Source organism: Marmota flaviventris, chromosome 8, assembly GCF_047511675.1.
Source record: "Marmota flaviventris isolate mMarFla1 chromosome 8, mMarFla1.hap1, whole genome shotgun sequence".
Classification (NCBI taxonomy): domain Eukaryota; kingdom Metazoa; phylum Chordata; class Mammalia; order Rodentia; family Sciuridae; genus Marmota; species Marmota flaviventris.
Genome location: NC_092505.1, coordinates 3,394,610 through 3,411,757, shown reverse-complemented (window position 1 = coordinate 3,411,757; position 17,148 = coordinate 3,394,610). Strand labels below are relative to the sequence as shown.

The 17,148-nt window shown below is 56.4% G+C and overlaps 1 protein-coding gene across 1 annotated transcript in view; it reads left to right on the top strand.

Moving 5' to 3' along the window:
- The first annotated feature begins 788 nt into the window (after window positions 1-788).
- The window catches only part of Umodl1 (uromodulin like 1), a 54,219-nt gene continuing 37,859 nt past the window's right edge, over window positions 789-17,148 (top strand). Inside the window, exons 1-6 of the mRNA XM_071615766.1 lie at window positions 789-864; window positions 3,477-3,719; window positions 10,332-10,493; window positions 11,863-11,993; window positions 12,891-13,077; window positions 14,674-14,814. Coding sequence (XP_071471867.1) covers window positions 789-864; window positions 3,477-3,719; window positions 10,332-10,493; window positions 11,863-11,993; window positions 12,891-13,077; window positions 14,674-14,814 — 940 coding nt within the window. The remainder of the gene's footprint in view (window positions 865-3,476; window positions 3,720-10,331; window positions 10,494-11,862; window positions 11,994-12,890; window positions 13,078-14,673; window positions 14,815-17,148) is intronic.

Here is a 17,148-nt window from a genome sequence, read left to right as displayed (position 1 = left end):
TCTCCGGGTTTCATCCACTTTCATATAAGGTTGGGGTTGATTTCTTTCTGTAGGCAGCTGTATGAACTTTTGTTTTGAGTTCACAGTGCTCATTTTTTCTTAATGCTGGTAAAACATCTTCATGGTGGGCATTTCCCGATTCTTTAATATTCCATCCTCTGCAATAATTCATTTCCCCCCCACTTGTGGCTGTTCCACTGGTGATTTTCCATTCCAATCACGGGTAGTGAGCGTCTCTGTGAGCACAGCCCAGTGATCCCCAGGAGAAGGGTCTGGTGGGGCTGGTGAAGTCCCACTCATGACTTCTGAGCTGTATTGTGGAGCTGTGTGAAGGGTACCTTTCTGAGTCTGATGTACCACTTTGATTTGACGCTGTTTTCTCCTGCCAGTTTGCAGTGATAGGGTAAGAGAATACTTTGCACTTGGTGGGGGGACACAGATTTGGGTTTGCAATGCATTTTCTGGGTAACAATGAGATGGAACTCAGCGATGAGACTGGAGATGTTGGCCGCTCACCTTTCCTAAAAGATGCCATCTGCTTGGAGCAAGAATAGTCTGTGACATGCAGGAGCCCCCAGGGAAACAGCGGTAGCAGGCGGGCATTGATGAGCAGGCATAAGGGACTGCTCCCAGCAGATGCTCCCTCTGAAGCCATTGCCATCACCAGCAGCACAGGGGACAGAGGGCCTTTTCTTGGGGCCCAGGCGACGCAGGCCCTTCGTGCCCCTCCAAAGACTCAGACTGCTGCGTTGGAAGCCCTGGGTCCTGCGTGGCCCCTGCCCCCAAGGATGCCCGTGACCCTGGGGCTGGTCCTGCTGGCTTTGACCAGTGCGGTGGGTCAGAGCCAGGCCAGCAGCTTTACAGGTGAGGCATCTGGGCTCAGCGTGGGTGGTTCTTGAGGAAGGGGCTCCTTGGGAGAGGGTCTCATGAGGATGGCACCTATGGGGACACTGTGTCTTCTATGAGGGGTGGACCTGCTCCTGGATGGCCAAGCTGCATAAGTAGGGGAGCACCCTGCAAGCTTCCAGAAAGAGGGCTCCTTCAGTGCCAGTGTGCCTCTGGGGGTCCCGGGGATCCATGGGGTTAAAATGCAGATTCAGAGCTGGCAGGGGGCAGGGTGGGGCCTGAAACTGCATTTGTGCGGGTGATGAAGGTGTGGTAGATCCTTGGACCCCGCTGGGACAGCAAGCTCTTAGAGCAAGCTCTTAGAGATTATCCTGGACCTCAGGGTATTGAAGTCCTTGATCATAGGTCAGGACCCAGGAACCAGAGATGTTAGGGCTTGCCCTTCGCCACCCAGCTCCTAAGTGCCATGGAGTGAGGGGTGGGTGAGGGCACCGGCAGGAGCCTCAGGAGACACAGGGTTTGTAGAGCTGCAGGGCTGGGGTGTAGCTCAGGGCAGAGTTCACAGTTAGCACACTGGGTTCCATGCCCAGCACCGCAAACAGACAGAAACCCGTGGATTTCTGAAACCACAGATTGCAAGAAATTGAGATTCCAAGCCTTAAAATTATTTCCTCTTAAAACTCTCTCACTCAGTTGGGAGTCTAAAGAGACCCACGCTGTCTCCAAATCAACTACAGCTTCTCTGCAGACAGGAGCGGGCGCGCGTGTGTGTGTGCATGGTGAGAATGAGAGCCTGTGATCGTATGCGAGTGTGTGCACGTGTATGAGCTTGTGTGAGCATGTGCATGTGCACACACATGTGCCGGCTGAAGGGCCCTCCTGGCCATTAGCTGGGACCCATAAAGAGCAGGTGGAGCCCGGGGGCTCTCTAAACACTACATACTGTGGCCTCGGTGGACATCTCACTTTAGGTGAAGGTGAAACCCTCTATAGCCACCTGATGCTGGGCACCTGGGGCTTCGTCCTGCTCAGCATGGCCACTAAGTTTAAGCTGGGTTCGTTCTGCCACTCTCTCACCCTCTCCTAGTCATATCTGAGTTTTTGGCCAACCCCCCCACCCCCATGACCCCAACTTCTCCTGTCCCATCCCATGTCACCAAGGCTCTGTGCTCTCCAGAGCAGACTGGACCTACATTTGGCAGAGGAGCAACCAGGTCGCCCCCGACCCACAGAGTCCCCTGAGGAGGGTGACTGGGATGCAGCATCCCCCAGGAAGGTGGCCGCTTGTCCTCTGTGGCTGGAGAGTCTTGTTCTCCGCCCTGGGGCTCTGCCCAGAATAAGGCTGCACCCCTTCCATCAGCCAGTCCATGGCTGGCTCTGTCCAGTTTCTTACTGGTTCTTACTATCTGCATGTTTGTGAGTCACCCAAAAGTTCAGGGCAGGTGTCTTCAGAGGTGCCATCCTGGGGTGGGGACAAAGGCAGTTGCTCTTCTTAGGATTATTTCTGCCCCTGTCTATGAGTTCCTCCCAGCAACCCACCGAGTTGCTCTTGGAGGGAAATAAGTGGTGGCATTGGCCCTGCCCGCAGGCTGTAGTCTAGTGGGGTGGAGAGCTTGAGGCTGAGCATCTGAAGATGCGGGCACCGGCCAGCCACTCCTTCAGCCCATACCCGAGTCCAGCACACAGAGCCCCTGCTGGGTGCTATGGGAGTTGAGGGGAGTCCATCTCCAGTTAGGGTCACCTCTTGAGCTTTTGGGGGTTAGCACCTGAACATATTTTGGAGGAACACAATCCCCCCTAAGCAGCTTCAGTGACATGAGGTGACAGAGTCTCCCTGGGAAGAGGGGAAGCCCCAGGAGCCACCTGGGGGAGACAATGACAAAGGGGCAGAGGGCTGGCAGATGTCACCTGTGCCTAAGTCTCAAGAACAGAGTACTCGTATTGACAAAGGATCAATGGGCGTCACGTAGGAGCCAGGCTCCAGGGCAGAGATGCTTAGGACCTGACCAGGTTAGCGGGAGGCTCCGTCTAGAACAGGGTGACGTGATCTCCGTCCTCCATGACAATAGTGACAGTTGCAGTGAACTTCATCATCTGTGCACCTTTCACATGTGGCTACATATTTGTTATTTATCTGATTGGATTTTACTGCACAAAAGTTGTCACTGTCTTCTGCCTGGCCCGAGCAGGCCCCTGGCAGGAGGGAGGGAGTCGCTGCCTATCCGTGTTCCACATGCCCAGTCTGAGGCTCACGAGTCAGGTGTGCACGAGATTCTACACTGCAGAACCAGAAACGTGCAGTAGACAACGGGACGGGACCTCCTGGTTTTGCTCCTTCAGCATCTTCACTGTCGGAGCCCTGGCTGCAAGGAGGTGGGAGTGGCCTGGGTGGCGGCTCACTCTAAGGAGGGTTTTTTAGCCTGCAGACAGATGTTGATGCACCATTCCTTTCAGTCTGGTGCAAACCCCATGACTCTCGGTGCACAGAGGCCAAGGCTGTGGTTGGGCAGGCGGCGGGCATGAGCGGCCCTAGTGAGGCGATCCTGTCGCTGGCTGTGGCAGAGGTGGCCATCCATGAACCCACGTTGATCTGACGCTTTGGTCCCACCTCTTTGCCCACTCCCTCATAGAAAAAGGCCTGTCCTTGCTGAGCTACCAGCTGTGCAGCTACCTGGAGCCCCGAAGTGTCCCGAGGGTGGAGGCTGTCCAGATTTCCCACGTTGTCCACACGTCCTGCGGGGGCTGGATCCCATGGAGGTGGTGCCCCAAGACTGTTTACAGGACACGGTACCTGATGGTGGAGGTCCCCGAGTACAGGAACGTGACTGACTGCTGCAAGGACTACGAGCAGCTCGGCTTCTACTGCGTCCTGTGTGAGTCCAGGGTGCAAGGGGCTGGCAGGGGCAGAGGGGGGGTCTCTGGGACTGTCATGTGCCTGCTGTCAGCACTGAACTGTTTAGGTCTTGTGCATTAGGGTCATCTGAAGGGGGTCACAGGCCCCAACCCCAGAGCTCCGAGTCTGTGGGTCATGATGAAAGGCAAGAGTTGGCCTTCCCGGCCTGTTCCCAGGTGGTACGGAGGCTCTGTGGCCCTCAGCCTGGACGGGCGGCACACCCAGGGCCCAGGAGCTGTAGACCTGCCTGAGCTCGGAGGCTGTGCAGGCTCCTCCCCAGCAGCACAGTCCTCTCCTTTTAAAGGTCATGGTTAGGTGATGTGAGTTCCAGCTCACGTCCTAGCCTGAACCCTACGGTGGCCCGGAGGGCCAGCCTCCCCCATCACTGCCCAGAGGCCACGTCCTCCTGCCTCCACCCTGCAGTGTGAAGCTGCTGCTGTGAGCAGAGGTGGCTGTTGCCAAGGTGACCAGTGTGGCTGCCAGGGCCACAGCAGGGCCAGGCAAGGCTCAGATGACCTCTTCCGGGAGGGAGAGTGAGAGGCAGGGTGCGTGGGTGGTGCTGCTCGCTCTGAGTCAGGATCAGATCAGAGTGAGCCTCCGTACAGTCAGAAGGTCCTCTCCCACCCTGGGGAGGGCAAGTGGGAAGGGGTGCCGGCTAGGTGTCAGCAGGGCCACCCAGGACACGAGGGCAGCAGCCCAGGGCAGAAAGCACTAGCTGTGGGGGCCCCGAGAAGGGCCCCAAGGGACCAACTCCTGTGGCCCAGGCCAGTATGCCAGCAGGCTGGGAGCCCCCCAATTCCCCAATGCAACATCATCAAGGATGGGTGGTGGACACTTCCCGATTGTCCTGTTCAGAGGGCCAGGTGTAGAGAGGGCTGAAGGTTCTGGACTGATGCCTGTTGAACAGGAACCACCATCAGGCTCCTCTGCAGAAGAAACAGGGCCAGCTGACTCAGGGCCAGCACCGGACAGTGACAGGGTGTCCCTGTCCATTCACTAAGTGATGGGGTCTAAGGAGTCCCTTTGTGCCCAGACCCCAGCCCTATTTCCATGTTCCTATCTCCAGGGCTCCTGGGCAACTGTGGCCAGCCAGTCCCACCGCAGTTGCTCCTGCACCACCTCCCGGGGCTGGGGTCCCCTTGCGTTCCCAGCCTGTTGCTGTGAAGGCCTCGTGGCTCAGAGCATCATGGCATGGAGCTCGTGATCTGGCCATTGAAGGCTGGCACAGGGCTGCCCCATCCCATCTCAGTGTGACAGCTACACTTCTTCTGACTCGTTATTGCTGTCAGGACTAGTGAGGCGACACAGCTGAAGGGAGGGAGGCAGCCCCAAGGGAGGCCGATCCTCAGCCCCTTCCCACCTCCAGCCCTGCCTAGGGCACCTGTGGCCCTGCTCTGCTCCACACGCTAATCCCCATGGAAGGGAAGACTGGCGGCTGGTGGCCCTCCCCACCACCTGCCCCCACCTTCCCTCAGCAAACCAGCATCTGGAAGGGCCTCCTGTGGGGCCTTGGCCCCCTTTTAAGAGCATTTGGACCTTTAGTTAGGACTCACCAGGGTGAGGGGAGGGTACAAGTGTTCTAGTTAGAGAGTCTCGGGTGGGCGCAGTGCTGCTCTGGGGAGCTGCAGGTGACCCTGTGGCAGGTGCAGGCAGGGTGAGGCAGGTAAGGGATGGCTGAGGGAGAGGGAGAGAGGCGCTGTGAGGCAGGACAGTTCATGGTCCCCTTGATTCCTAGAAGTGCTGCTCTAGTAGCGGGGGACCCAGAAAGGCAGACAGGACCCTGGAAAGGAAGGAGAGGAAATGGGCATTGGTCAGTGGTGTTGGAGGGACGGGCCAGATAGGAGATCCTTGCTCCTCTGTCACTCAGGAGGAGCTCTGCCTGGTGTGAACCCAGCCAGAGAGAGGACCTGACCAGGACTGGCCGCTAGTGGGCAGGCTGGGGACGGGGCCCAAGTCTCTGACCTCACACCATCGTTTTCTGGTTCCCCAAGCTGCACTTGCTGTTGGGGAGCATTTGAGGCCAGTGGCCATGTGATGGTGGGAGGGGAACATTTCAGGGCACCAAGGACACTGGGCTGTCCCCTGGGAAGGTCCCTGCTGGTGCCAGGGCTTGTCGTATAGCATAACCCATGTGGCCGCCGTGGCTCCCTCTCTCTGTGAGGGACCATCGTAAGCACTGATCTCTACCCAGCTCTTGTTCAAAAGCAGGCCCTGCTGGCCTGAGGCTGCCGGTGGGCACCACATCTACACCATGGATGTGGATGGGCAGCCCAGCCTTGCCCAGCATTCTGGGTCACTCCATGACTGTTTTGTGAATGCCCATTTGGAGCCACCCATGGTGGGTTGGCGGTGTAGAGCTCAAGCAGTGGACGAGGCCTCAGTCAGCCCAGAGACGAGCAGCCCAGCCAAGACCTGCAGCTCGGGTTTGCCAGGATGAAGCTGGTGTAGAGCTGGACCCCACAGGTGGATGGTGGGAGGGACAAAGAAGCCCAAAGACATTTTTTTCTCTGGCAAAGCCTCTTGCCCTGGTGCCTTTGCATCAGTACCTTGTCCCCAGGCGGCAGCAAGATGCCACTTTCCCTTCTCTTCTCTGCCCTGGAAGCCGGCATCCAAAAAGTCATCAGCACATGGGATGCGACCTCCACCTGAATGCCTCTTCCACCTGTGGGCCCAGCACTGCTAGGAAATGAGGAGTCACATTTTTTATTTAAATTTTAAAAGATGAAATAACAAAAATGAGTGCACGGCCATTGGCCATTCATCAAAAATGAATGCACAAATAATTTGGAAGCACAGAGAACAGACGGAAATTACCCCAAAGCCCGCCACCCGAGAATAACCCCAGTTAGATTTCTTCTGGTCTATATCCAGGGAGGGCATCTTATGGAGGATGGTGGCCCCAGACAGGGATTTCTGAAGAACACCCTCACCCCTGGCTAGGCCGCCCAGGCGTCCTCATGTCAATAAGTATCATCTGCTGCCTGACTCAATGGCTCCCGCACACCACCTCCATGGACGTAGCAGTGCTTCTTATGCATCTCTTGTTGCTTCACATTTAGTTGTTCCCAATGTTTTTATCATCATAAGTAATGCTGAAAATCATAAGGGACGCACACTGCCCCCACAGTAGGATCACGTATCAGGGTACCTCCTGAGAAGTGGGACCAAGCATCTTGCCAAAGCTCACCATGTCCAGGGGCTCCTGGCTTCCTCACGGCTCACTCTATGGGTTCAAGGCCTTGGCAAGCTCCCCTCCTTGGGCAAGCCAGGGCCCCACTGGACGAGGAGACGCCGTAACTCCCATCCCTCCCTGATGATGGCCAGGGCCCTGGAGGAACAAGGCAGGAAAGGATGCAACACACGGCAACGGCTCCACAGCCCCTGGGATGTGGCTGCCTGGATGGAAATCGCAGCGTCATCTCGCTGAGTCAGGTGCCCCGTTTCATGGTTCGCCTTGAGTTAGGGAAGGAGAAGGAGATTCTTGACTTCTGACCAAGTTGGAGTCATTGGTGTTTCTCTGATGGCACGGGGTGAGCCACCAATGGAGGCAGGGAGGGGATTCCCAGTAGTCAAACGGAGGCGCAGAGCCTGGACCTAAATGCCGCTGTCGTGATCAGGCGGCCGTGGCTGGAAGCCAGTTTTGGCGGGTGGGCTGTATTTTCTTTAAATTTAAATAAACATGTTAGCTTAGGACAGTTTTAGGTTGATGGAAGAGGGGCAAAGAAGGCACATGGCTCCCTGCCACGCCTCTGAGCTTCCTCGTGTCACTGGGGTGGTTTGTCCCAGTCAAGGGTCTGGGCATGGGACTCCATGTTTGCCTGGATTGGTTGCCCACCTTGCCTCGCCCCTCTTCTGTCCCAGGAGCCCACCTCACACTCAGACCTGGCTTCTGTGGGCCTTGAGGCCCTTGCCACTCACCGCAGGGATGAAGCAGGGAGCCCGCTCTCCCTCCTTGGCCTGTGCAGACAGCCATTTCTATTTTCTTTTTTTTTTTTTAATATTTATTTTTCAGTTTTCGGTGGACACAACATCTTGATTTTTTTTTATGTGGTGCTGAGGATCGAATCCAGTGCCTCGCGCATGCCAGGCGAGCGCGCTACCACTTGAGCCACAACCCCAGCCCCCAGACATCCATTTCTTATACCCCAGAGCCATTGCTGGCCTAGCCCTCTCTCTGGGACCTGGAGACATTAGTGCACTCACCTGGATGCCAAGGACACCAAGGTACAGCCAAGGACGACTCAGAAAGCAGGGAGTTACTTAGCCATGGGAATCCCACAGCAAGACGCGGCTACAGCAGCTTCCTGGGTACAGAGAGCCAGGGGACCCTCATACGTTAAGAGCTTCAGCTGCCCCTGTTCTGCCTTGGCAGACACAGCCACCCTCGGAGAGGTGTTCCCAACAGAAGAGGGGAACAGGGTCTTCTGTTCTGCAAAACATCTTTGGAGCCCCAGGAGAATGGGCCTGGGCCACAGCCCCTCGAGGCCTCCCTTAGGCTTGGCCCATCGCCTGCCTCCCACCTTCATGGGGACAGCTGCAGAGCCTGGTTACCAGTGCGACTCGCGGAGCTTCGTGGCCCTTGAGGGGCTCATGACAGTCCTGTGGGCCACTGGCGAAGACACACACCTTCTAGTGCCTCCAGGCTTGAGCCGTGTGGGTTGGGGCCGCACCTGCAGAGGGCATGGCCCCTGCCCTCGGCTGCTGGGTGGGAGGCCGAGCTCCCAGCCCTCCTGGCACTGACACTGCCCCTCTCCTGCCTTCTGCTGCCCTCCCTCTGCCCTTTTCCTCCTCGGGCTCCCATCTCAGTTTTACTCCTCCTGGGAATGAGACGGCTGCCCCCCAGTCTGGCCCACCTTCCGGGCTGGCTGGGGACATCTGTCCTGCTGCATGTCCAGCTCTCCTGGACATCAGTGCGTGCTCCACTGTCTCCCTGCAGCGTCTCCTGGAGCTCAGCCCCTGGGCTCCAGATTCTCCTCGCCTCCCTCTCCTGCTTTCCTGTGGCTGGAACGCCATCTCCCTGGACTCCTGGCCCTTGCTAGGACCCCGAGAAGCCCACCATGGCCACCCCACCCCATTACTGAGCTCCTGGTCACTAGGATCACCATCCTTGCAGGTGGCTCCCTCTGTCCCTGGCCTCACATCACCTGTGTCCCCACAGCAGCTCCCTCCGTCCTGGCGATCCCACGTCTGCCAGGAGTGACTCCCAGGCCGTGTTCACAGCACACGCTGTGCTAACAGGCCCTGGGCTCTGCAGCCACCAGCCTCAGCTGACCCTCGTGTTGATGGGGTGGGGTGTGCACTGCTAGGTACATCTCCACACAGGTGTCCAGTAACTTGTCAGACTTCACATGGACAAGGCTGGACTCTGAGGTTCTGGCCACTCTTCCTGCAGCATCCCCAGCTAAGGACCAGAGACAGGTGGGTGCCCAGGTCCGCAGCTTCGGAGGCTCCCTGAGGCTCCTCTTTCTCTTGCACCCCACCTTCCGCCCTGTCTGTTGGCACATCCTGGAGATGCTTGTAGCTGATAACTCTGGTCTGACTCCTCACCTTCTCTGCCACCTGGCCTCCACATCCCTCCTGAATCATCGTGACAGCCTTCCTCCCTTCTGAGGCTGCTCCCCAGCAGGCAGAAGGGCCGCCACAATGTGGACCAGACGAGCATGTGCCCTGTGCCCCCAGGAAGCAGGAGGACAAAGGGAAGGTGCAGCACACCTTCACGGCATTGGCCATAGGCGGAGAAGTTGGCTGTTGGATCTCCAGGCACCTCAGGTTTTCACTGAAGCCAGGCAGCTCTAGCCTCCAGGGCAAACTGAGGGTCACAGGAGATGGGGTACAGATCAGGCCAGAGCAATTAGAGGGACTGGGAGTATCAATAGTGTCCCCATCATCACTAGATGGCTCAAATCTCCAGGGCCCCCACTCATGCATAGGGTCTCTGCCCCTGCTGCGCCTCCTGCCGGGCCACAGACAGACCCTCTGAGGGTCCAACACTCCCTCGCCTCCTGGCAACAGGGCTGGAATCACTCTACCGGGCTCCTTTGGCTTGCCAGATGGAGGCACTGCATCTCCCCCCAGAGCCTTCCCTGACACCCCCCCCCCCCCCCGCCTACCTTATCCCAGGCTCTGCTCCTATGTGACCTTCTGTAGGTTCACCTGCAGATTCCGTCCCCCTGGAACACAGTCTCAAGGGTAGATTGTCTGGGGCCACAGCTGGGCCAGGCACTGAGCACCGTGCCTGGCCACAGTAAGTGCTCGGTAGATGTTCAGTGGCTGAATGAGCGAGCGAGTGGAGCTGTTGGGACAGGAAGCCATATGGGGTCCTGGAAGAGGGTGTAGAGCCACTGTCCCCAGACTCTGCAGGTCAGAGGAAAAGGAGGCCCCAGGACCTCCACCAAATCTGCCCTGGTAGCCCTATGGCCAGGCAATGGTAGAACCAACAGGGCTGGAGGTCCTGCCACAGGACGATGTCCTGCCTCGCCTCGTGAACCACAGGAGGGGCTCACCTCTGCATGCAGCGCCCACAGCTCACCAAGGACTTTCTTTTTTTTGAGATTCCAGATCATTAATTGTCTCTGTTCTCCTTTCCCCTTAGCCCTGAATCGGTCTGGGGAGTTTGCATCAAGACCTGGTGTCTGCCCAACAGCAGGGCCACAGCTACCCACCTCACAGTGCAGCTCGGACACTGAGTGCCCTGGGCTTCAGAAGTGCTGTCCCTGGTCAGGGGGCCACCACTGTGTGGCTCCCACACCTCACGGTACGGCTGCTAGGAGGAGGGTCTCACGAGGAGGGGTGGGTGGGTAGGCACCTAGCAGCAGCAGCCCCAGTGCAGGCAGGGTGGGCTCCTCCCCTGATCTGCTTGCTGGAGCACTGGGCAGAGCTGGGCTCTCAGTGCCCTGGAGTGGCGAGGCACTCCTGTTGGGCAGAGACCTAGGTCTCCTGGCAGCTGCAGGTGGGCTCCTGCATGGGAAGCTAGGGCTGGATGCTCAGCAGATGTTTCAGCAACCCAACACCAAGAGCAGGTGCTGACTGGCCATGTCTGCTGGTCTGGAAAGTTCTGTCCTAACCACAGGTTATACCTAGAAGCATGGGTGGGCCAGTGTTCAGAGCTAGGGAAACATGTGAAATAAATGTATATAAGAATCACATACAATATATAGCCATATTAGTAAGTATATAGCCATAAAGGAATAGTATAAAAGGTATCAAGTATTATTAAATACTTTGTGTTCACTATACTATTCAACTATATATTGTGGTATTTATAATATGGTTTACATACAGTATTATATAGTATATTATGTAATATATAATTATGTATTATGCTGGTTGATATTAATAGTATAAATAGAATCCATAAAATCATGGCCCAGTGTATAATAACTTGATACATCAGTGCAAAATTATACTAGTGAGGATCGCAGCATACACTTGCATCTTGCATCTCTTTTCAAATTCCACTGCTTTGGCTCCCAGGCCTTCTGACCTGTCAGCCCCTCACAGGTTGGGGCCAGTGGTCTTCATGGCCAACGGGAGGGAGAGGAGCTGTGGGCAGGTGATTTATTGAGGGAGGGGTGGGCAAAGGTTGGCCTCCTGCCTTCTGGCCTTCCGTCCTCACCCTACCTGTTTAGTCAGCTATTGTGATGCTACGAGTCAAAGACTTGACCAGAATAGCTGCAGAGAAGGAAAAGTTTATTTAGGGGCTCACGGTTTCAGAGGTCTCAGTCCATAGAAGGCCAGCTCCATTCCTCGGGCTTGAGGCGAGGCAGGACATTGTGGGGGAAGAGTGGGGCAGAGGGAAGCAGCTCACATGATGATCAGAAACAGAGAGAAAGTCTCCACTGGTCAGATACAGACTATATACCCCAAAGACACGCCCCCAATGCCCACCTCCTCCAGCCACACCCACCTGCCTCCAGCCACCACTCACTTAATCCCATCAGGAATCGATTCACTGATGAGTTTAAGGCTCTTGCAACCTGATCATTTCCCCTCTGAACCCTCTTGTATTGTCTTATGTGTGAGCTTTTGGGAGACACCTCACATACAAACCCCAACACCACCCCACAGTGGCCTCTGGTGGCCAGCCCTGCCCTGGTCCTAACTCACAGGCATTCACCCTCCAGATGCAGGTGCAGCTCCAGAGAGGAGCAGTGTGAGCTGGTACAACGTGACCATGCTGGTGAAGGTGGACTTTGAGGATCTGCAGCCTGTGGACCCTGGGCTGCAGAACCACACGCGCCTTCTGTGCTCCTTGGTGGGTGGTAGGTGGAGAGGAGCTGAGGGTGGGACAGGGAGGGGGATGTCTCATGAGTGGTTCCCAAATGACTGGCTTGAACCAGACTGGAATTCTCAGTTTAAAGGTACCAGCTTCCAGCTGGGCTTCGTGGTGCACGCCTGTAACCCCAATGGCTCGGGAGGCTGAGGCCGGAGGATCACAAGATGAAAGGCAGCCTCAGCAACTTAGTGAGGCCCTAAGTAACTAAGTGAGACCTAAATAAAAATAAAATAAAGGGCTGGGGATGTGGCTCAGTGGTTAAGTACTCCTGAGTTCAATTCCTGGTACCAAAAACAACAACAACAAAATACCAGCTTCAGAGAGATACAACCCACCTGCCATCAAAGGTCTATCGAGAAGCAAAAGGGGTCCCACCATTCTAGGGGCTGGAAGTCCAGAATCAGAGTGTTGGGGATCCGGTTCCCTCTGGGCACTGCAAGGGCTCCAGGCCCTTCCTGGGCTCTGTGGCGTCCTCTCCAGTGTTCCTCGGCACCGCCTTCCCTCTGTGTCTGGCTCTGGGCTCAAGTTTCCACTGTTGATGAGGACATCAGACTTACGGCGGGATGGGGCCTGCCCTGATGAGCTCACCTTCACAAGTGACATCTGCAGCAAAACCATCTCCAAATAAGGGCACAGTCAGGGGCCAGGGGTGCAAGTTGGAGGGCACCATTCAGCTCACCACCACTGCTGTTGCGAAGGCCGTGTGAGTCTGGTCTGCAGGGCTTTCACTGGGAGGGGCACAGGTACAGAAGTCCTGCCGCAGCGCTCTCTGTGGAGCAGAACGGGGTGTGTGTGTGTGCACGTGGTTCCAGCTCCTCCCACCTCGGGCTCCCTGTCGGGCTGAAGAGGATGTCCTCTCTGATGCTCTGATTCCAGGTCACCAGTGCCTTGCAGCCACTGGACCCCGCTGTGCACTACCTGAGCTCAGCCAGGCAGGACCCCTCCACCACACTGTCATGGCTGCTGCTGGGTCTGCCTCGGCTGCTGCCGGTGGCCAAGGTCTCCTCTATGCTGAATGACATTGTGAAGCGTGTCTATGAAGTGGTCAGCATCCAGGTGCAAGGTTGGTCTTCTTGCCCTAGTGGCCCAAATACAGGCTAGCTAAGGTCAGAACCAGTCCTGCGCACTGGCAGGCAGGGATCCCCATGCCCAGTGTGTTCCTCCTGCAGGGGCGGTGGTGGGTGGAGGTGGGCGGTGGTGGGCGGTGGTGGGCGGTGGGGCCCATCTGAACTCCTTCTGCCTAAGCCAAGCTTAAACTCAGGTCCCAAGCACAGGTTCTGAGACCTTCCCTCCCCTCTCTAAGCCTTCCTCCTCCCTGGGAGGCTTCTGCTTCCGTCCAGGGGCCCCTGAGTGCAAAGCCTAGAGCACACTCCAGGAGTGTGCTCCTCCAGTTCTTGGGCTCCTAAGTCTCCCTCTGGCCTCCTTCCCACCTTTGACAAGGACATCTTTCCCCCAGGAGGCTCTATCAGCAGAATTTGTGCACAGTTGAATTTTCACTTGCTGAGGCCCTCAGCTGTGGCCTCGATTCCAGGAGCAATGACAGGGTGCTTTTTAGTTGATGACAGAGGCTGGCAAAGTGTTTTCCTGAAAAGGGACACAGAGTCAATATTTTTGGCCTCGTGGGCCACATGGTCTCTGTCTCAGCTGCCCAGCTCTGGCCCTACAGCATGAGCAGCCGCCAAGGCACAGAAGCAAAAGGCGGGGCCAGCCCAACCCTTTCTGAGGCGGGAGCAGGCGGCAGGGCCCAGCTCACAGGTCCTGGGCGGGGCTGCTCCCCTCGAGGAAGCTTGGTCTGGGACGCCAAAGGTCAGCCTGAAGGAGCCATGAACACTCCGGGGATTGCATTACCTTTCTTTGCAGTAATGGCAAAAGGCACGGATGTTCTTGGAAACCAAGCCAGGCTGGCGCAGGGCCAACGATCCGAGTGCTGGGGTGTCATGCCCACACCCTCAGCTAGTGGTCACGGGAGCACACCTGGCGAGCAAGTGGTTTACCCCGCGAGGCTGCAAACCTACTGCAGGATGTGGATTTGACTGGGTGGTTTGGGGAGGGTGTAAGGAAGCAAGGTTTGTTCTAGACTGAAGTGGAACAGTTGTACGACTGGGTCGCTCAGTAAATCTCATCTATGGGATGTGAAGAAACTGCACAAAGATGAGCCTTAGAGGGGAAGAACTAATGATCCCACAATGTGGCCGAGAGAGGGGGGTCTGAGCTTTCTGGGTGATGCGTGAGCTAATTCCTGTTGGTGCTTAGAGACTCCAGTGAAGGGGCCCAGCTCTGCCTGGCTTTGTCCTGGGCACAGAGCGGCCTTGCCCTGAGGTCAGTGTTCCGGGGGATGGTGTCTGCCTGATGGGAGGATGACAGGGCCACCGTGAGTGCCAGGCCCACTCAGAACATCCAGGGTGGCTTCAATTTTCTTTCTCTTTCAGAAAACTGCCTAGGCACGTGGTTTATTCTGGGGCCCATCATTTCATGACCACTCACTCAGACTCAGCCCAACCCTGAAGCCTTGTGCTCAGGCCACAGGGGCTGCCCAGGGCGTGAGGTGCCTGGTGAGGGTGTGCAAGCCCTGCCTGCAGTGGGCAGCTGGGAGGACACGTGTGGAGCCCCGCGGGAGGGCGGAGGTATGTGACGGGCCGTCCTGACCCCTCTTTCTCAGACGTGGACGAGTGCTCCCACGATGGGCTCCATGCCTGCTCTGGAGAGGAGCTGTGTGTGAACGGGGAGGGCTCCTACCAGTGCGTCTACCCACAGGACTCCTCGGCCCCGGCTCCGCAGAAGCTGAATGGCACAGGCAAAGGTAAGATGGGGCTCCCCAGATGGCGTGCGCAAGGCTGGGGTCTAGGGGAGGGCTGAACCCTCCCTGTGCTCTCTCACCTGCCCAGGTCTCCTGGCAGTCACTCTCACAATCATTCCTTGATCTAGCAGATAACTGTCCAGTGCCATCCACTGCCCCGTTGCTGGTGAAAGGAGCAGGCACCAGCAGGCAGTGGTCACCCTGGGGAACCTCCCGAGGTTGGCAGGCGTGGGCTGGTGTAAGTAGGATGGTCTTGAGTCCCTGGAGAGGGAGGGCATGATGAGGCTTAGGCTGGACCACAGGCAAGATCTGGCACTGACCCTGGCTTTGCATGGGCGATCTAGGGGCAGAAAGTGTGTTGGGTGCTGGCAGAGACACTGAGAAGGGACAGCCTGGCTCTGTCCTGTTGGGGACATCGGAGGCTGGGGTGTCCCAGGTGCTGTGTATGTGACTGGCTTCTGCCAACCCAGGGCTTATAGTAAGAAATAACTGTACACAGTGGTTTCCCCTTATCCTTGGTTTCACTTTCAAGGGTTTGCATTCACCTGTGATCAGCCACATTCTGAAAATATTAAGCAATTCATAAATTTTAAATTATGAGCCTTTCTGAGTAGCACGATGAGCCATCCGTCCCACTCCATCCCACCCAGGACGCAAAGTGCCTCTGTCCTGTGTAGCCACACTCTATGCGCTACCCACCCATGAGTCACTTGGTGGTCCTCTCAGTTCTCAGACCGCCTGTCACAGTACTGCAGTGTTTGTGCTCAAGGGATCCTCATGTAACAGTCGAGTGACATCACAACGCCAATGTCACTCTCCCCCGTTCATCCCATGTGGCTCTGTGCCATCTCACATCATTTCAAGAAGGGCAAATATGATAAGTCAGATATTTTGATGAGACAGAGAAAACATCCCAGGATTTTATTATAGTGTGTTGTTAGGGTTGTTCCATTTTATTAGTTGATCTTACTATGTTGGCTCTGGAGCAGGAACCCCCTTCTACTGTGCCTGGACTCCTTTGTCCCTGTCATTTCCCTCTCCCTGCGGGCTGGGTGGTCATATCACTCCATACCAGTCACGGAGGGACACCAAGTGTCCCTTGGGGTTCCAGAGGGCTGCTTAGAGAGTGTCCCCTGTAAGAACATGCCACACATGGCCAAGGCCCTGAGGCCTGGCTGACCTCCTGCTGGCTAGGGAAGGAGGAGCAGAGATGAGCCTGGCTCTGAGATGGGCCCCAGGGCTGCTCGCCATGGCTGTCGTCCCTGTGAAGAATGACCCGAGGGGCTAAGTGCCTCTGGCCTGACCTTCCCCGGGCTGCATGGCTGGAGAGTGTCCCTGAGACTGTGGCCTGTCTATTTCTGTCTTTAGCCACCACTCTGCAGTCCTGTAGGGGCTGATGCTTATCATGGAGGGGTCCAGGGTCAGTCCTCTTGAGCTGGAATGTTCTACCCACTGACAGGAGGGAGTGCAGGGGAACAGACCTGTGCCCTCTTCATTGCTGGAAGTGTCCTGGTGCAGGGGTGGGCACTGCAGTAGTTCTGTGCCACTGCGTTCTAGTAGCATCGTCAGGCGATGGCTTCAGGGTGAGGCCCTCACACAGCCCTCAGCTGGGCAGCTACATACCCTGTGGTACAGCCCCTGAAGTAGGTGTGGACGGTGTTGACCCAAATGGTGATATGAGGGCACAGCTGCATTGGCTGTTTCAATTAAAGGAAATTTGGAGTGGTAGCCAATCCTGGCTCTCCAGGTATTAGAAAGAAAGAAAGAGAGAGAGAAAGAAAGAAAGAGCCGACCAGCCCAAGTATGGTAATCAATCACTCCTCCGCCACCACAGCTCACGACTTTGGGGGTCCCATTAGAGCTGCACCCCACACAGATGCACCCCATGCCTTATGTGGAACCACAGACTCCGCAGACTTCCCGGTTGTGGACCCCAGGTCAAGAATCCCCCCTTTAGTGAGAACACGAGTTGGGATACTGTTATTTTTACTCTGGACAGTAATCTGGAAAAATATTAGGCTCTATTTACAGTTAGCAACGCCGCCAGCCCAGCTCCGCCGAGCCCGCCAGCGTAGAGCGTTGCCAGAAGGCCGCCAGCCCCGCTTGCCTTCCAACGGGGCAGGACAGACAGCTCCAGCACGTCCAGACCAGAGTTGGGGGAGTTCCACTCGCACACTGCTAAGGAAACAGCATGTGTTTTAAATTTAGACGCTAATCTGAATGAGCAATCCCCTGGAATGGCTAAGAGGTACAGTCCCTGGAAAATACAGCACAAATCTCAGATATTTTTTCTTGTGAAATTCGTCACTCGATTAATGACACAGGGCAGCTGTATTC